At 46.3% G+C, this 21,168-nt stretch overlaps 1 protein-coding gene across 1 annotated transcript in view; it reads right to left on the bottom strand.

The window, feature by feature from the left end:
• LOC119968589 (glutamate receptor ionotropic, kainate 3-like) overlaps positions 1 to 21,168 on the bottom strand; it is a 653,521-nt gene that overhangs the window by 105,324 nt on the left and 527,029 nt on the right. Inside the window, exon 13 of the mRNA XM_038801220.1 lies at positions 6,976 to 7,193. Within this exon, the coding sequence (XP_038657148.1) occupies positions 6,976 to 7,193 (218 nt within the window). The remainder of the gene's footprint in view (positions 1 to 6,975; positions 7,194 to 21,168) is intronic.

The following is a 21,168-nucleotide window of genomic DNA, read 5'->3' as shown; positions in this document are numbered from 1 at the left end:
AGATCGAAAAGAACAATTCATCCACCAGACAGACTAACTCTGTGAGCCACCACCCCCGCTGGACTCGATCTTTTCCACAGGGGGTGAATGTGGTGAATGTGATTCACACCGGATTATAATCTGTATATACATGTGTCTGTATTGTAAGTGCAGTTGCACTACCTGTCCTCCAGGGGGAGTAGCTCTGGGAATGCTCGAGTTGTACGGGGCTTCTCCCTTGGCTCTGCCCAGGACTCCTCCCTCGGAAGCTGCTGTATAAAAGATCAGTGCCACATGGTCAGCCGGCCAGTTCACCGAAAGTTCAATGGCTAATAGGCTGGCTCTGTTGTGAGTATATTAAAACCTCTATTCTAATCCTACAAGCACGTGTCGGTAGAATTGTTGGTTCCAACAACTGGCTTCTGGATTACAGGTCATTTTCCCATCGCCCTGACAAATTAGTTTAAACTCCCCACAAAGAGCCGTAGCAAATTTCCCTCCCAGGATATTGCTGCCCCTCTGGTTCAGGTGCACACAGTCCTGTCTGTACAGGTCCCACCTTCCCCAGAATGTGCTCCAATTATCCACGTAACTGAACCCCCCCCCCCCCCCCCCCCCCTCCTGCACCATCCCTGCAGCCACGTGTTTATCAGCATTCTCTCCCTGTTCCTTAACTCGCTAGCACGTGGCACCGGCAACAAACCAGAGATGACAACATGGTTTGACCTGGCTCTCAGCTTCCACCCTAGCTCCCTAAATTCCTGTTTTAAATCCCCATCCCTTCTCTTACCTATGTCGTTGGTACCGATGTGTATCACGACTTGTGACTGTTCGCCCTCTCCCTTAAGGATTCTGAAAACACGGTCTGAGACGTCACGGACCCGTGCACCCGGGAGGCAACATACCATCCATGAGTCTCTTTCGTTGCCACAGAACCGTCTATCTGTCCCTCTAACTATCGAGTCCCCAAAAACTATTACTCTCCTGCTCTCTCCCCTTCCCTTCTGAGCCACAGGTGCAGACTCAGTGCTGAAGATCCGGTCACCATGGCTTACCACTGGTCGGCCGTCCCCCTCAACAGTATCCAAAGCGGTATACTTGTTACTGAGGGGTATGACCACAGAGGATCCCTGCACTGACTGCTTCTTCGCAGCCCCTCTCACCGTCACCCATCTACCTCCCTGAAGCTACTATCTGTGACCACCTCTGCCTCCCGAATGATCCGAAGTTCATCCAGCTCCAGCTCCAGTTCCCTAACGCGGTTTCTGAGGAGCTGGAGAGGGCTGCACTTCCCACAGGTGAAATCAGCAGGGACTGACGGCGTCCCTCACCTCAAACATTCTGCAGGAGGAACATTGCACTGCCTTCCCTGCCGTCCCCTCCAGATAACTTGCGGATAAAAGAAAATAAAGAAAGAGCTTACCTGATATTCACTCACCCCCTTAGGTTAGAGGAGTTGGAAGGGTGGGGGACATTACAAGTGTAGTGTCTCGGGTTTAGCAACCGCCCAACTTAAATACAGGTAAAAATAAAACACTTAAGCACCGACCTGATTCCCAAGCTGTACACCGGCTCCCTCTCTCTCTCCCGCTCCCGGAAATGAAGGCCGCTGGAACCTGGGGGTAAGTTTAAGAACCTACCTGATTCCCAAGCTGCACTCCGGCTCCCTCTCTCTCTCTCCCGCTCCCGGAAATGAAGGCCACTGGAACCTGGGGGTAAGTTTAAGCACCTACCTGATTCCCAAGCTGCACTCCGGCTCCCTCTCTCTTTCCCGCTCCTGGAAATGGTAGGGGTGTAGTGACGGCGGGACCGGAAAACCCTTCCGGCATGAACGGCCAGAAAATTCCAGCCAATGTTTCAGGTCAGTGACATTTAATCAGAACTGGGAAAAGTTAGAAGCATATTAGCTTTCTCACAAGTTAACGGTAGGGAGGGGAGGGAGAAGGCAAAAGAGAAGGTCTGCTATGGGGTGGATTATAGGAAACATTAAATGAAAAAAGATACGATGGTGTAAGAACAAAGGGAAAGGCAAAGGAACAGGTAAAGAAACAAAGGATGGGCCTCGACCAGGTGTCAATTACAGAAGGCTGAACAGCTGTCATCAAAACTCCTCAGACTCCTATTTATTGACTACAGCTCCGCCTTCAACATCATAATCCTATCGAGCTGCATCACAGCCTGGTATGACAACTGCTCGGCCCAGGACCGCAAGGAACTTCAGAGAGTCGTGAATACCACCCAGTCCATCAAATGAACCTGCCTCCCATCCATGGACTCCATCTACACCTCCTGCTGCCTGGGGAAAAAGGGCAGCATAATCAAGGCTCCCTCCCACCCGGCTTACTCACTTTTCCAACTTCTTCCATCGGGCAGGAGATACAGAAGTCTGAGAACACGCACGAACAGAGTCAAAAACAGCTTCTTCCCCACTGTCACCAGACTCCTAAATGACCCTCTTATTGACTGACCTCATTAACACTACACCCTGTATGCTTCAACCAATGCCAATGCTTATGTAGTTACATTGTATATCTTGTGTTGCCCTATTATGTATTCTCATGTATTTTCTTGTACTTTCTTGAATTTTGTTTAATTCCCTTTTCTTCCCTGTACTGAATGATCTGTTGAGCTGCTTGCAGAAAAATACTTTTCACTGTACTTCGGTACACGTGACAATAAACAAATCCAATCCAAAAGAAAAGAAGAGCAAGAGAAAATTGAAACATAAAACCAAAACCTGCAAAGAAAATTAAAACAAATTGAGGCCGAAGGTTGTGGTCTGATATTTATCATAGAATTTATCATAGAATTTACAGTGTAGAAGGAGGCCACTCGGTCCATCGAGTCTGCACCGGCTCTTGGAAAGAACACCCTACCCAAGGTCCACACCTCCACCCTATCCCCATAACCCAGTAACCCCACCCAACACTAACGGCAATTTTGGACACTAAGGGCAATTTATCATAGCCAATCCACCTAACCTGCACATCTTTGGACTGTGGGAGGAAACCAGAGCACCCGGAGGAAACCCACGCAGACACAGGGAGGATGTGCAGACTCCGCACAGACAGTGAACCAAGCCGGAATAGAACCTGGGACCCTGGAGCTGTGAAGCAATTGTGCTATCCACAATGCTACCGTGCTGCCACGTTGAAGCTATTGTTGAAGCTAATGTTGAGCTAGATTGTTGTAAATGCCCAATTGGAAGGTGAGGTACTGTTCCTCTTGAGCTTCATTTGAGCAGTGTAGGAGGCCAAGAGCAAAAAGTGACAAGCGAGGTAGTGAATTAAAATGATCGGCCACTGGAGGCTCAGGCTGACGCTTGTGGACCGAACAGAGATGATCCGCAAAGTGGTCACCCAATTTTTGTCTAGCCTCCCCAGTGTAAAGCAGAAAATGTTTTGAGCAGTGAATACATATGCTAAACGGAAAGCAGTAAATGGCTGTTTCACCTGGAAGTAATGTTCAGAGCCTTGGATGATGAGGAGAGAGGAGGTAAAATGGCAAGTGTTGGAGCACTTGTGTTTGCCTGGAAATGTGCTGTGGGAATGGGACTGTGTATCAGGGTGACTGAGGAGGGGACCAGGGTGTTGTGGAGGGAATGGTCCCTGTGGAATGTTAAAAGGGCAGGGCAAAGATTGAGTTTAAGACCGATAGGTCACTTATGGGAGTAATTCCGACAATGGTTACATAGTAGGGCAGGGTATACAAGAAGAAATGACTGGAGTATGTAAGACAGGTCCTGAAATAGTTATGGGTGACTAATCTACACGTAGATTGGGAGACTCAGATTGCAAAACTAACCTGGAACATGAGTTCATAGAGTGTATTCAGGACAATTCTTTTGAGCAGTTTGTTCCAGAGCAGAGGTTAGCATAGTTGCTTCACAGCTCCAGGGTCCCAGGTTCAATTCCCGGCTTGCGAAACTGTCTGTGCGGAGTCTGCACATTCTCCCCGTGTGTGTGTGTGGGTTTCCTCCGGGTGCACCTGTTTCCTCCCACAGTCCAAAGATGTACAGGTTAGGTGGGGTTACTGGTTTGCAAGGATAGGTTGGAAGTGTGGGCTTAAATGGGTTGTTATTTCCAAGGGCCGGTGCTGACTCGATGGGCCAAATGGCCTCCTTCTGAACTGTAATTTCTATGATTCTATGATAACCAACCAGGGAGCAGGCTTTTTTGCAGCTTGTAAATAGCACAGCGTTAATCAATACCCTCTTTGTAAAGGAGCCTCCACGTGACTGCAATCATAACATAATAAAATTTGAAGAGAAGTATGAGTCAAAGCTTAGTGTTTTAAACCTAATATCTAGCTTAAGTGAATTGGGAAACTAGGGGTGCTCCTTTCCCAAAAGGGAATAAAGTCCTCTTGCGAGAGCGTTTAGCCATGTGTTTCCTGGCACTCGCAGTGTCCAGATGGCACCACAGTGCCAAGGCTCCAGTCAGGCAGCTGGGGGTCTCTGATCCCCTGGGAGATCTCTCCAAGTGCCGTTTCATCTGGCCTCCGTTTGTGGGGCGCAGTGCTGAACAGCGTTGCCCTAGGTCTCCAAGGCTTCGGAGTTGAATACCAAAGCGTTAGATACCTTGGGAATTTGCACATACGTGTGAGGCTGACTACATCGCTGCAATAGGCAAATTTGCTAAAATGTGATGCCGCCCATTGTGGCCGAAATTCACATTGCAACGTCTTGTGAGATTCCGTTGAATCTCGCGAGGTGTTTCAAGTCGGGTAGATCCTGGGAGCGAGTCTCCTGGCTTTCAACAGCCACGCTGCGCCACGATGAGCTGATTTCCGGGTGCAGCGTGGCCGTTGGATCATGCCCTTGGTTACAATGTAGGACAGTAGAGATGCAGTGGCAGACAGTATTTCACATAGGGACAGGAGATGCAATATCTGTCTTTATAACCTCTCTTCACTGTCCAAGGCCCCAATCAGTCCTTCCAGATTGAACAATGATTTACGCGTTTCTGTACTTTATTTGATCTGATATACTGGTCGGAATTCTCCAGGCATTTGCAGCGCACCCCGCCTGCAGGTTTCCTGGCAGCGAGGGGCGACTTCACTGGGAAATCCCTTTGCCAAGCAGCGGGAATAGAGAATCCTGCCACCAGCGAACAGTACACCGCCGAAAAACATGCTGCTGGGGGACTAGAGAATCCAGCCCATTGTATTTGCCGCTTATAATGTGGTCTGTTCCACACAGAGGAGATCAAACACTGATTGACTGACTGCTCTGCAGAATGGTGTTCTTCAGAACACCTCCTGCTAATCCACAAGTGTGACTTCTAACTCCTGCGAAATTAACAATGCGATTAGCATTAGATCTCTGCTGAAATCATTGAAATGAGCAGGTTGCACAAAGTTGGGATGTTGTCTCTGTTGCAATCAATGGGCACAGGGTCAATAGACATTGCGATCCCTGTGCCCATTTATGGAGTCTGTCGAATTTTGCCCACACCATGTTAAAATTGCTTTTCTTGGGCTCATTAATATATATGACATTTCCTTCCAACAACCACAAGTAAATCAGCCTCGAAAAGATTCTCTAAATTCCAAAAGTAAGTATGCAAATCTTTTCCAATATCAATCCGACATAATAAAAGGTGCTGCTACATGTGAACTCAGATTCTGAAAATCCTGTGTTCACGAGGTGACTTTTTGATGTTTACGCTGGTAAAACATTTTCAGAAATGCAAAAAATGGAATGAACTTGGCAAATGCTTGATGCTGGGCTCCAGGAACCTGAATTGAATGACGGTGACATTGTATGAGCTGATCTAATTATTTATTCCCTGATCATTTGAATTCCACCGTTGATGTTTTCATGGATTTCAGCATCGCGGTATTCAATCAGAATTGCATATTTCTCTGCAATCCTCACACCTTCAGTCCTCCTTTTGAAGGGAAAGTCACAACCATTTCCATCCATCAACTCTACCCACCAACTACTCTGTGGGGCGAGGGAATTATATTTCTGTGGCTTTTTCTTTATCCTTACATGGAATTTTGACCGACATTTACTGCTTTGGAACAGAGTGGCTTGCCCTATTGCTGTGGGCCTGGAGTCAGGAAGGCACATTCCCTTCCCTAATAGACATTAGTGAACCAGATGGGTTTTTACAACAATCAACTTCCAGACTTTGAATTCCACGTTTGGTTTTACTGAATTCAAATTTTGTTGCGGGATTCGAACCTTGGTCCCCAGAGCTGGGAGTCTGGATTAGTAGTCCAGTGACAATGCCACCGTCTCCCCCTTGCGTCCGGCAACATAATCTTCTTGGGAGTATAGATGGGGGACTTCACTCAGAATGCAGGGGCAGCAGGGTAGCATGGTGGTTAGCATAAATGCTTCACAGCTCCAGGGTCCCAGGTTCGATTCCCGGCTGGGTCACTGTCTGTGTGGAGTCTGCACGTCCTCCCCCTGTGTGCGTGGGTTTCCTCCAGGTGCTCCGGTTTCCTCCCACAGTCCAAAGATGTGCGGGTTAGGTGGATTGGCCATGCTAAATTGCCCGTAGTGTCCTAATAAAAGTAAGGTTAAGGGGGGGGGGTTGTTGGGTTACGGACATAGGGTGGATACGTGGGTTTGAGTAGGGTGATCATGGCTTGGCACAACATTGAGGGCCGAAGGGCCTGTTCTGTGCTGTACTGTTCTATGTTCTAATGCGGTCTCTTGAAAATACTTCCAGAATAATATTTGAAACCATAACAGACAGCAGTGTGACCCTGCAGCTTTAACACAATACAATTGACACCAATTTACAGAACTCAAAGCAATGATGCACTTCAACTGCTGGTAAATCATTTAAATTTACATGAGTCTCAACAGCTCACGTAACTCTTTCTTTTCAAACAAGGATGATAAATTTAAATAATCCATTCATTATTCGTGATTTAACACTTCTCTGCATGATACAAAAACACAGCTGAATAGAAGTTCAGGCATACTGGTGAGAATAAAACCCAGGCAATATGATTGTGGTAAAAAGCAAGTGTCCATACCTTGAAGAAAGTCATGGTGGCTCCATCTTTAACTGCCCCATATTCTATTTTTGTTTGTTTAGCCAGGTCATCAGCCGACTCTATTGGGGATTCCATGCGTTCAACTGTTAGGAAAGCAGCCAGGTTTGCAGTATAGGACGAGATGACGATGAGGGTGAAAAACCACCATATTCCACCGATTATCCTAGTTGAAAGGGCTTTTGGCATCAGTTCAGAACCTGTACCAAACATAGGATCATCCACAAATTGACTTACTGAGTGAACAACAGGTTTACAGTGGCTGTTACAAGCTTGTCAAAAAAAATGAAGGACTGTTGTCAAATACATTTGTTTTTAAAATTAAGCTGCTTACTGAAAGAAAGCAAAGTAAATATTACGTTTACTGGATCAATAGTGACAAAGGGCTAAATATAACAGGATAAAAGCAGGCCAAAAAGCCTTGCACACTTGCTCACTCTTTCAATCTCTTCTGCAGAAATCCAGTTGCCTAAGTTCACTGATTGATGCACCGATAGCTCTTGGCTGACTTAGCGACTCTTTCCATACACAATGTTAAACATCTGTGAGGCTGTATGGAGGAGAGGAAAGGAAAATTTCTCCATTCTTGCAGGAGAATTTTCTTCTCGTAAGTACAGCGCAATCAAATAACTGAAAAGGGAGAGGTCTTTTTTTTGTTTTTAGTTTTAATAAAGGCACAGGGAGACCAAGGCGAGTTGCAGAGACATTTATTAATGTGACATTTATAGACACGAGGCCCTGTTACAGCTTACCAGGTCCTCTCCCCTTTTGAGTAAGCCTCACATTGGCTGACCTTTTATCCCAGTGCTAGGAAGCTAACCTACCCCCAAACGGGGTGGGGGAACATGCACTCCTAATGAGCACAGGGAAACAATCATCCTCAATTGGATGTGTCATGGTCAGGTTATTACAGAAGTGCCCTGTTGGAAGGCGGAACGATAAAAGTCTTGAACGTTGAGACTAAATATGAACCATTTTTATTTTGGGCATCTTCACACACACACTTGTTTCCCCGTAGGGAATAGTGGGAAAGGATTCCTGAACTGATTAGCAGCTCATTGAACTGCTATGAATGCTCCTTCCATGGCCAACAAGCTGGACTTAAACCTAGAGCTACTTGTCCAAAGGTTGGGATGCTACCATTGTGCCACAAGACCTCCTGCAGATCAAACCATCAAACTCATTGTTTATTGCCTAGATGTGCAACTATTGATATGACTTAATTGCCTCTTTCAGAAACTACCCAAGTTTAATTTTCATTCCTAGAAAGTTTTTCAAAGAGCAGCATTGGCATAATAGGCCACACATGAAATGAAAATGAAAATCGCTTATTGTCACGAGTAGGCTTCAATGAAGTTACTGTGAAAAGCCCCTAGTCGCCACATTCCGGTGCCTGTCTGGGGGGAGGCTGGTACAGGAATCGAACCGTACTGCTGGCCTGCTTTAAAAGCCAGCGATTTAGCCGAGTGAGCTAAACCAGCCCATTTGCACCCATGCGAACCTAAGCCACTTTATTCCCTCACCCGCCTGTCATGGCCCCTTATAGCATCCATATCACATGGTTTTCTGCCCAAACCTCTTTGACCCATCATACTCTCCAGGCCAACCTATGCCCTCCTTAGACACCCCATTGCCGTTTATATATAGCCTATGTGCCAATCTCTGCTCTTTTGCACATCCGCCTTATGCCGACCCTCAAATCCTTTTATGGAACTTTTTGCCAATTTTAGTGCCAATTTATGCCAACACATGCCTTCCCATCCTCCATCTTTTTGTCCTACATCTACCATTCTAAGTCACCCAGTATCCACTATGAGCAGACCTCAGGAGCAATGCAGAGATTAAATAATACAAAGATTTAATTGTATAATGTAGACTGCATGTGGGATTCTCCCTTCTGGGGACTAAGTCCCCACACCGGCGGGAGAACCAGTGCCAACCACTCCGGCGTCAACAGCCCCCGAAAGTGAGGAATTTGCCGCACTTCCAGGGGCTAGGTGGACGCAGGAGTGGTTTGCGCCGCTACAGCCGGCGCCGGAGGGACTGCACGAGTATGCGCATGCGGCAAAGGGCCGGCGTGATCTCATGCATGCGCAACTGCCATTGTGGATCCACGCATGCGCAGACCAGCCGGCGTATTTTGGCACATGAGCTGGCCATGGCGGAGCCCTACAGGGGCCAGCATGGAAGGAAGGAGTGCCCCCACGGCACAGGCCCCACCGCAGGTTGGTGGGCCCCGATCGCGGGCTAGGCCACCGTGCCCCCCCCCCCCCCCCCACGGGTTGGATCCCACCATGCCCCCCGACGACTTACCTGCCAGGTCCCGCCATGTGGGACCATGCATAACCCACGCCGGTGGGACTGGCCAAAAGCAGACGGCTGCTCGGCCCTTAGGGGTCCGGAGAATCAATGGGGGGGGGGCGCTGCCAACGGTCCCCGACTGGCTTGGCGTGAACCCTGCCCCCCCCCCGAAAACCGGCACCAGAGAATACGGCAGCCGATGTCATGGCGGCGGGCGGGTCGGAGAATCCCACCCTGGATGTGCAATTCACCCAAAAAATAAAGGTGTCATTTTGGGCGGGTTTAGAGGGTGTTTCCTGCTGAATTTCTCGGTGAGATCCAGACCTGTATTTATGCACACTTGTGACGTGATTTAACTAAAAAAAAACAAAGGGAAGGAATCAGGAGGTTATTCCTGGTGCTTGTAGCGCCAGGAACAACCTCGCTATCTAACGGCACCCAGTGGAGCTCCTCAGTGCAGGAAGAGATTGGGGTGCCATTATGCTGTAGTGCCCCGATCTCTCGACCCCCCCAAAGCCATTCCCCGACCTCCCCAAAGCCCCAACTCACCTGTTACGGGTGGGGTCCTTCAGCTCCCTGCTTCCTACTTCATACCAGAAAGGCATTCCCAGGCTAGATCCCTGGCATGGGAAAAATGCCAATTGGGTAACTTGCACTGTCAGCCTGGTACCCTGGCTGTGGCACTTGGGTGGTCCTGCCAGCGTGGCACTTCTAGGGTGCCAGGATGGCAATGCCAAGGTGCCCAGGTGGTACCAGCAGTGCCAGCATGCTAGCCTGCCAGAGGATGACCACCCGGGGGCCTCTGATCACCTGGGAGACACCCCGAAGTGCAGATCCACCTGGTCCCTGTTTGTGGCACCAGTGCTGAATGACGCTCAGTTGGGGCCTTCTCAGCGAGGCCAATAGATGCCGGTTGGCCGTTCGACCTGGCAGCAGCAGAGCTAAGTGAACTTTAAAGCTCCTTTAGCTATGTGAGTCTGGGTCCCGCCCATAATGGGTGGGATCCAGACCGCGACATCTCACGACATCTATCTCAAGAGGTGTAACGACTGTTTGGAGTCCCATGAGAAGACTTTCTGGGGATATACTGGCCGCATCCCATCCCAATTCCGGCGGGACGCGGCCAGTAAATCAGGCCCTTAATCATTTTCTTGGGGATTTTCTCATGGTCAATCCCGCACATCTGCAGTGGGGAACTAAACTTGCCGACCAAACTAGCTCCTCAGAGATAGGGGTGTCATTTTGAAAGGGTGCCCCGATCTCAAAGTGAGCTTGAGGTTCCCCTACCTGCGATGATTTTAATCCCGTCCTCTCTTGGTGAGATCCAGATCTGAATATTTAAATGAGCCATTGCGGACGCCAGATCCACCTGATGCCCACTCCTCTATGGCCACGCCTGGGAGACCTCGCCAGGGCGCCATTTAATACTGGTCCACACAAATGTGGACCAGTTGTAATGGCAATTGGGGTCTCCTACATTGCTGGTGGTTGGGGACAGGGCAAGGTGGCATCCTGTTACTCCCCTGACACTTGGGCATCTTGGCACTGGCACTCTGGCAGTGCCACATGGACAGCAAGACACTTCTACCCTGGTGTCACTGATAGGGTGCCAGGGGAATTGCTAGGGTGACAGACTAGCAGTGTCAGAATGTCAAGTTGCTGGATTGGTACTGCCAGGCATCAGACCTGGTGAAGGGGGTGTCCAGCAGTCAGATCTCTTAACACTGAATAGCTGAAAAGCACTAGCGGCTTTTCACAGTAACTTCATTGAAGCCTACTTGTGACGTAAGCGATTATTATTATTATTACATTGGGCGGGATTCTCCGTTGGCTGGCGCCGGAATCGCACAAAGCGATTGGGCGGAGAATAGGCTCCAGTGCCAAAATCGCAGCAGGTGCCAATCTGAAGCCAAATAGACATTCTCTGTCACCTCGATGCCAGCGTCAATATGGTCCAGAACGCACATACAGTAAACATCATTTGCATATCATTAGTGGGCCTGACCCGGTATTCTCTGGGGCCTCTGCGTTTCTCCGCCTCCAATAGGCCGAGTTCACAACGGCACGGTTTACTTGTGCTTTTAAAATTCGTGAAACCAGCATTGTGACTGCTGAGGGAGAGAGAGGGGTTACGGACAGTGTCCAAGATCACCATAGTTTGCTGACAGTTGTGTCCCTGACCAGGGTCATCAACCAGGGCCTGGGGGAGTAGCAGGGGGATGGCCAAGAGGTGGGCTACGGGGTTGGGGCGGATGAGCACTGAGCACCATTGCCGAAGCCAGCAAAGCAGTCATGCAACTATGCACGCCGCTGACAGCCCACTGTGGACTTAGGGCCACGGGTATATAGGTCCGTCCCCCAGACCACCCCGCGAGGTGCCCTCTGGCCCCAGCTGACCCATCAGCTGTACGGGCATGCTCCAGCACAACCAGTGCTATCTTGTTGGCTGGGATGAGTGTATGTGTGGAGTGAAGTGTGTATATGTGGCTGCAGCTTGTCAGCCTCTCGAGTGTCAACCACGGACCCAGCGAATCCCGCACCATTTTTCATTGGAATCGATTGTGTTCCACGTGATGCCAGCGCTAGCCCTCCACAGCCACTGAATCGGTCCAGGTTCGCTGCCAGTTTTGCTGTCTTGAAAATTCACAAATCCTGCGCCGGCGTCAACATTTACTCTGAGGAACGGAGAATCCCGCCCATTATGTTTCACACACCTGGTTAATGAAAATCAGACATGACTGGAGACAGATGTTACTTTATTCGGATAGCTGCTTCTGCGAAACGCAAATGCTCCATTTCTGACCCTGGCTCATTCCCACCCCTGAGAATACAGTAGGAGCTATGTTTGGAGGGTAAATTTCTGATTTACGGTCACTTCCGCCATTTTAGCATTGATGAAGAGGCTCCGTCATTGGAAAAATCCAGAGGTGTGCGTATGTGTGTACCGTATCTGAATATTTGACTTTCTCTTTTATGTAGACATTGCTTTCCAAACAGAATGACACATTCTAAAATATAGAATGACACACGTGTGTTAGATAAAGTAGTATCCACACTTGTTCACACTAAGTACAGAACAGGTACGCAGTCTGTTGAATACAGAATATGACACGTTATTAAGGCATCAACACAAATTTGAACATGTTCCAATGGGAACATGTTCCACCGAAGAAACCTATCAAGGCATTGAGGTTTCCTGAAATAATAGCAAAGATGCCACATTGTTCTGAGCCCTTTTGTTCCAACAGTTGGGGGGTGCTGATGTGTTTAAAAAACACTTAGAATGCTTTGTACCTGTGAGTTTGTTCATTTAATTAATAAAAGAGAGGCTTAACCTGATCTAACCTTACTAATGACTAGCTCAGTGAAAGGATTGTGTGATAATGATTTACTACAGTTATATTATTCAATTCACTGAGTAAGGTCATATAATTAAATATAAGATGTAATCTTCAATCTTTTGATGATGGTGTCATACAGTCAGCAAGGCCATGATCCGTCGTTTTGATCTCAAGTGCTTGAGTATTTCTGTGTAATATGAATTTGTTTGGCAAAGGAATTCCATGTCTATTTTATGGCATGCAGATAATCTCTGGCAGGCTCTCGAGTCCTACAGGAGGTGGCAATGCGTCTGCTACTCAGTGACAAATGATGAAACCAGTTGATGTACTTGACTTTATCATTCACTCCGTTAAATTACAAATTCACAAGATATATATAGATAAGGAAGAACATTAGGTACATTTTAGTTCATTCATTGAGAATCTTAGACTTCAGTCTCTCTGTCACAGTCTTTGCTAAAAGATACCATGGTCACCATCCTCACTAAGTTGCCTGGGAGTCATTCTAAGCATTGACCATGGTTCCATAATGAAAACTTCCTGACATTAAAACAAAATGTACCTTTCTCAAATATGAACTTGTCCTCACTTGTCTTGCTTTATTTTGAAGTAATCATTGTATTTATTTTTCCTGTATATTTTAGTAATGTCTTTTCTACTTTATAACAGACCCTTTTTCAGTTACACTTTTACAAGGTTTCTCCAGTCTTGCGTCGTAACTGAATCCTTTGACACGAGGGAGCTGCTCTGCCTCCATCGCTGCGTCAGAGAGCTGACAACTCTCTTTAAATGCCCTGGTCTCACTTGCTATTGCCTTTCTTCCCAATCACCAACAGCCTTCAAAGATTATTATTCTGTTATTTTGTGTCGAAGACTGTTCACAAACTAAAGGTTCTGTTATTGCAAATTAATTTTCTGTCTATTGTCAGTTTCCTATCAATAGAAGGATTGTGCATGCAATATTATAATTATACACAGTGCAAACATTTTAATCACAATAAAACAAACGATAATTACAGATCTACAGAACCTTTAAAAAAAAATACAGACAAAATTTAATACAGGCACTGGGGGCCTCTCCCACCAGCTTTGGAGCCAGCAAGAGTACCACGTCATCTCCTTTGGAGAACACAGTCTTACCTCTTAACTCACCTCCTGACTCCTCATAGCCTGTGCACCATCTACAAGGCACAAGTCAGGAGTGCTATGTAATACTCTCCACTTGCCTAGATGAGTGCAGTTCAAACAACACTCAAGAGGCTTGACACCATTCAGAACAAAGCAACCCGCTTGATTGGTATCCCTTCCACAGTCACTCCTTCCACCCCTGACGAACAGTGGCAACAGTGCGTACAAGACGCACTGCAGGAACTCACCAAGGCTCCTGCAGTAGCGCCTTCCAAACCCACAATCAGTACCATCAAGAAGTATGAGGGCAAGGGCAGCATGGTGGCCTAGTGGTTAGCACAACCGCCTCACGGCGCTGAGGTCCCAGGTTCGATCCCGGCTCTGGGTCACTGTCCGTGTGGAGTTTGCACATTCTCCCTGTGTCTGCGTGGGTTTCGCCCCCACAACCCAAAAATGTGCAGAGTAGGTGGATTGGCCACACTAAATTGCCCCTTAATTGGAAAAAATAATTGGGTAATCTAAATTTATATAAAAAAAAAGAAAAAGAAGTATGAGGGCAGAAGACACCATCACCTGGAATTTCCCCTCCAAGTCACTCACCATCTTGACTTAGAAATATATCACCTTTCCAACATTGTCATTGGGTCAAAATCCTCGAACTCCCTTCATAACAGCACTGTGGGTGTACCTATACCACATGGACTGCAATGGTTCATGAAGGCAGCTCATTACCATATTCCTAAGGGCGATTAGGGATGGGAAATAAATGTAACCCTCGTCAGTGATGCCCACATCCTGTGTATGAATTTAACACACATAAGTGCTCGGCATGAAGGAAAGTGGAGTTAAACTTGTATCACATCAGCCCTGGGGCGGGAATCTCCAGCTTCCCAGCTGTGAGTTTCTTGGCGACGGGAGGTGGCGTGCTGCTCGCTCGTGGTGGGATTCTATACTCCCACTGCTTTCAATGGGATTTCCCATTGAAGCCACCCCATGCCACCGGGTAACCTGTAGGCATTGACGTGCTGCCAGTGGGACTAGAGCATCTCACCGCCATTCCTGACATTATCTTAGTGACCTGCAAAGCAGACTGGAGGAGATGATTGGTCTCTTTTTGCTTCTTATGCTCTTATGCAACTCTCATATTATTAATAGCTCAATTTATATATTAACATGCAAAGAGACATCCTATGAATTACAAAGCTTCATCAGTTGCTGAATGATTTGCAAAATATGTATTTATTTTCTTGTCTTTTTCCCCTCTCTCTCTCTCTGAGGGTACGATTTAACTAAATGGGAACAAAGTCCCACAGCAAGCGTGCTTAGCTGCTTGTTTCCCAGAGCTTGCAGCCCTGAGAAACACAAGGCTATAAAACTCGTGTTTGAGAAGGGGCCTGAATGGGGAACGGGCGGCCGAAGCTGCATATAGCCCCGCTTTGTACACTAAGGAGCTCTGCTCACCATTTTTAAATGGCATTCCAATGTCAGAGGCCCACAAAGCGGCCCCTGATCTCCAAAGCCCCAACACACTATGGTAGGATCTCCACTCCCCCCCCCCACCCCCATCCCCTCCCAAACACCCATGCAGGATACCCCCGGCCCAATCACCAGCATACAGAAAATGCTAGCTCAGAACCTTGGCGGTGCCAAATTGGAACCCTGGCAGTGCCAGCTGGGCACCTTGGTACTGCCAGGCTGACACCCAGATGACACTGCCACTGCCATGGTACCTGGGTGACACCAGCAGTGCCACGGTGCCAGCCCGCCCAAAGGATATTCTCCTTGGGGGCCTCCGATCCGCTGGGAGACCCCTACAGGTGGTCTGTTGGCTGGTCCCTGCTTGTGGAGACCAATACTGAAGGCACTTATTCAAGGTCTCCAAGGTGAGGGAGAGAGATTGCATGCCTTGGTAACTCAGGAATCTGCACATTAAAGTGAGATGAGCTGTCTCGCTTTAATATGCAGATTGCTAAAACCTAATCCAGCCAACAATGGGCAGGATTCACATTGGGACTTTGCACGAGAACGCATTAGATATCGCGAGGCACTGCGAACTGGATAGAACCAGGGAGCGGGGTCTCTTGCCTTTTATCAGTCATGTTGCACTGTGGCGAATGCTTTTCGGGTGCAGCGTAGCGATTAAATCCCACCCTTAGTCCAGTTCTTCTCCAACATCCTGGGTGCCAGCCTGGCACTAAGGTGCCAAGATGGCATTTTTTGTGCAAGTGCGATTAGGCCGCGGGTTCCCTGCACGGGATTTAGGAGACTGTTGTGGTGGTTGGGGGGGGGGGGGGGGGGGGGGGCACCTTATTAAACACGAGTCGCATTTTATAGCTTATGTTTCACAGCACTGCGAGCATCGGGATACACATAGCTAAATACGCTCATTATGGGACTTTGTTTGCATTTAGTTAAATTGCGCCCTCTGAGTTGTTTCTTACGTACCCAATTTGACTCTTATTCACCAATTTCCTTCTCTGTCATTCATCTGTTTCTTTCTCAATCCTCAAAAGCCACTAATTAAGGAGATATACTGTGGGCCTTGCCATCCACCAAGCTTCCAGGTGGGCCTGTTGCCATCACCATGCCATTATCAGCTCACACTTCTTGTACTTGCAGAATGTTGTGAGTCGCAGAGTGAGGAGAAATGTCTGACTAATGAGTCATGCCAAGAGATTTCCGACTCCAGCAAATTCTGGGCCATTATTTATCATGTATATATTCTCTATGATCATTGTTCTGTTTCCTGCTCGTCCAAACACTAACATTGTAGAAAACAATTTTAAGTTAGGAAAAGGGGAAAATAGAAATTTTGCAAACTGTGTTTTTGAACAGATTGTGGCTGGTTTCAGTCAGGCACAGGTGACTTTTTTTTGCTGTTCACTCCACTCTTGATTATATAAATATAATTCATTGTGATAGCATTGTCATATTTTTTATTGTGTTCATTTTCAGAATGTACATGTCACCAGCACGTCCTAAATCATTGCCCATTTTGAGTTGTTTCGCAGAACTGAGGTGTTCGTTAGGTTCCTTCAGAAGGCAGTTCAGGGTCAGCTATGTTGGCGTGGGATTTGAGTCAAATAGAGATCAGCTCGGGTCTCCTTCCCTAAACAACATTAGTGAACCAGTTGGGTTTTGTTTTAACGACAATCCAGCAGCTTCATGGTCACTTTTATTGATACTGGCTTTGTACTCCCAGATTTATATCCTGCAATCTCATTCTCAAACTGCCACATTCTCTGCATTTTTAGTCCATACCTGCAAATTACAAGTTCAATTAAATAAGCATGACATGACTGCAATATGATTTCCAATCTTGCTCAAATTGTTGAAAGCGTTCCTTATGCTTCTTTTCTTTTGCTCAAACTGCACTCAGTGTAATTAATTCGTAACCTTTAATGGGACCCTGGATTCATTCCATTTTTCCAAGAATTGATCTTCACTGGTGTCTTTTCCAATTTTCTGCTTACGCTTCTCCCTTGGGCTTGTAAAATCTGGTGCACTAAGTTCAATGGTTTGTGCCCTTCCCCTTGCTAATTCTGATGACATGTTGAAACTTTCTGTCATGCGTTTTTCAATCGGAAGGTTAGCACCTTTTTCTGGTTGTGCTTCATTTAAAGCGAGTTACTTATGCACTGATGACGGTTTTACTGGGCTTGAATCTAGCCCAGTTGAAAGGGATAGAGGTTTCCCCTCCACCAATTCTAAAATTTCCCAGTTGAACTGGCCTTGGCCCAATTCCTAGAAAGTTTAAAACAATAACGTAATGTTTTCTGAGACTCAACAATAATTGACACATTTTGTTTTATTCCTTCATGGGATCTGGGTGTCGCTGGCTGGGCCAGCATTTATTGCCCATCCCTAATTGTCCTCAAACTCACTGGCTTCTTAGACCATTTCAGAGGGCGTTTTTTTTAAAAGAGTCAACCACATTGCAATGGATCTCGAGTTATATGTAGGGCAGACCAGGCAAGAATGGCCGATTTCCTTTCTGAAAGCACATTAGTGAACCAGATGGGCATTTACAGGAATCAACAATGTTTTCATGGTCACCATTAGATTTTTAATTCCAGATTTTTACTGAATTCAAACCCATTAAATACTGTAATCAGTGCATATCTATCTCCTTCTAATATGGTGCTATGGTGGGATTTGAACCAGGGTCCCCAGAGCATTAGTCCAGTGACGATACCACTAAGCCACTGCTTCTCCAAATCATTTCGGCTCTCTCAGGGAAACTCTCACGGGACTTTAGAACATTTATATTGGTGTTACAGGAGAGGATGGGATTAAGCTCACAGTTAGGTAGAACAGATTTGCTTTCCGTCTTATTAATATGGAATCTGTGAACTAAGTCATCAACACTGATGCTCAAATGTTCCATTCTCCAAAGCTAATACCTCTCACCTCAATGGGCACAGAAATCCATTCACTTCTCTCAAGAAATGGAAAAAAAGTCAAAATCGAATTCCACAGACTACAGTTTTCCTTCTTTGCCTTCAATGAAAAGTAGCCTTTCAGGGATTCATGGAAGTAGTTACTTTCAGGGATTTATCTTTACCTTTAAGGAAGAATTCCTATTTGGTCAGCGTGATTACTCCTTAAAATTTAACAAAGACTTCATGCTTTTCTAAACCATATCAATGTCATCACTACTGTCAGAAGCTGTTATTATTGGTTCCAGGCTCATGCACAGTTAAATTGACTGACAGCCTCCTCTCTGTTCTGTTTCTTAGCTACCAGTGCCACCTAACCCTTGAGGAACATTCTCCATCCTACTTTATGAAACTCAGCTTCATCTTCAAGTTATAAATCAACTAATCTACTTGTGAACATCTTTTCTTCCAATGAGTAAATTACAAATGCCCCCATTGTATTCCCAGCATGCCTCATATTTGTGCACCATGTTTCAATTTTGCAACATGACATTGCCTTCCGTTTAATCTCTCCTTTTCTCCTTTTATAGTTAAGAAAGCCCACCAACGACTCAACTTTCTCAGAAGATGAAGGAAATTTGGCATGTCAGCTACGACTCTCACCAACCTTTACAGATGTACCATTGAAAGCATTCTTTCCAGTTGTATCACAGCTTGGCATGGAGCCTGCTGTGCCGAAGACTGCAGGAAACTACAAAAGGTCATAAATGTAGCTCAGTCGATCACTCAAACCAACCTCCCATCCATTGACTCTATCTACAATTCCCGCTGCTTCGGAAAGGCAACCGGCATAACTAAGGGTTCCACGCACCCCGGACATACTCTCTTCCACCTTCTTCCATCAGGAAAAAGACACAAAAGTTTGAGGTCATGTGCCAACCGACTCAAGAACAGCTTCCCTACTTTTGAATGGACGTACCTTGTATTAAGTTGATCTTTTCTCTACACCCTAGCTATGACTGTAACATTGCATTCTGTAGTCTCTCCTTCCTTCCCTATGTAAGGTATGTGTTGCCTGCATAGCATGCAAGAAACAATACTTTTCACTGCATACATGTGACAATAATTAATCAAATCAAATCAAATCAAGTCAAAGTGGTGACTTCTAACAAGGTCCATAAGCAGTGCCTCACCTGATTGACACATTTTTCATGTGTGGGGCCCAGGCAATGAGTGATGAAAGTCACCACAGTCCCAGAGGACCATAGGCTGCTCCCACCTATGAGAGAGCTGACTGGTGGTGATTCAACCTGAGGGTGACCACACCTCAGGCGAGGGACAAAGTTGAGAAGGCATGTACAGGAATTGAACCTGCACTGTTGGTGACACTCTGCATCCCGAACCAGCCACCCAGCCAACTGAGCTAACAGACCCCCTTGAGTGAGAGTGAGTTATTCAATTTGGGAAAGGATATCACAGTACAGACAGATTTTATCTTAGCCAAACGTCTGCAACTTTTGTTTCCCAGCTGATGGTCATTTGATATTGATAATGATGAGGAATCCTGGTTGATCTTTCTAGAAACAAAGGAACATGAGTAGGCCATTCAGCCCATCAAGTCTACTCCACCATTTAATACAATCATGGTTGATTGGACACTCCAAAGTTTTATATACTCGTCTGCATAATCCTTCGCATTATTGTTAATCAGAAATCTATCAATCTCTGATTTAAACATTCACATTGACTGAGCTTCCACAGCCCTCGAGGGTAGAGAATTCCAAAGATTCACAACCCTCTGTGTAAAGAAAGCTCTCCTCATCTCGGTCCTAAGTGACCATCTCACTTATTTTGAACTGGTTCTAGACTCCCCAACCAAGGGAAACATCTTATCTGCACTTTTTCTGTCTATTTCTTTTAGTATTTTGTAGGTTTCATTGAGTTCACCTCTCATCTCCAGTAAAGAAATGGAGGGGCAAGATTATTGTGCCATTTCTGCCATTTCTTTAGCTGAGGAGATTAACTCATCACAGTCTAACAATTGAATTTGGCAGGTTGCCGTCTCTACATAGGCCAGAACAGTGGATGATACATTTACGTAGTGTCCTCCACAGTGAAGGTGATCTTTTACTTTCAATTTACCTTTCCAATTCTCTCCTGCTTATTAATTATTTCATCTTGCCATTTTTTCTTCTGTTGTCCCCCTTCGACTTGGCATATTTTATAATAGCTGCAGCATTAGCCTTGAGTACATCATTCTTGTCCAATTATATGTTTTAATGAAAAGAACGAACACCCGAGTCAATATAAAATGCATCAAATTGCTAGGTTAAGGAAATGTTGATGTTGTTTGCGTTTTTATACCACCACCTCAATAAAAACATGGCACTTTTTCCTCACCTTCCGTACCTGATTCCTCTGCTGAGTACACTTCAAGCATTTAGTCATTTTCGGTTTGAGATAAATGAGCAAAAGTAGACTTAGGCTATGACTAAATTGGTTAGCTGTTCAGTTAATCCATTCTACGGTTTGCTTAATTGCCAGGTGTTGAAACCACAGATGCAAGAATCTTTAATTGACTGGAGAGCCACTCCTTGGAGCAGCTCCACCTCCAGCTATTATAATGCAAGTGGGGTAACAGCAATGCATCCAGCAGTCTGGACCATCACAATAGGAGGAATTAGCTTCCAGTGTCATCAGAGATTTCGGGCTGGCTATCCTCACAGGCTTCAGGTTCTTGACCATCTCCTCACTCTGTCCTTATTATGGATGGCTGTGGGCTTCTAAGGCCCAGAGGACCAGCAGCTCTGGAGGCTGGGTAGCCCCACTGTGAGGAGGTGGAAGCTGGGTTGGTAAGGAACCATGAGGGTGCCTCAACATGAAAGCAGCCTTGGAAATGGGCAGTGTTTTTTTTTTATTTATTCATTTACAGGATGTGGGAGTCGCTGGCTCATTCAGAAATGATCACCCATCCCTCTTTGCCCTTCAGAAGGTGGTGGTGAATTGCCTTCTTGAACCACTACAGT

Source organism: Scyliorhinus canicula, chromosome 1, assembly GCF_902713615.1.
Source record: "Scyliorhinus canicula chromosome 1, sScyCan1.1, whole genome shotgun sequence".
Classification (NCBI taxonomy): domain Eukaryota; kingdom Metazoa; phylum Chordata; class Chondrichthyes; order Carcharhiniformes; family Scyliorhinidae; genus Scyliorhinus; species Scyliorhinus canicula.
This window is presented reverse-complemented; position numbering and strand designations above follow the sequence as displayed.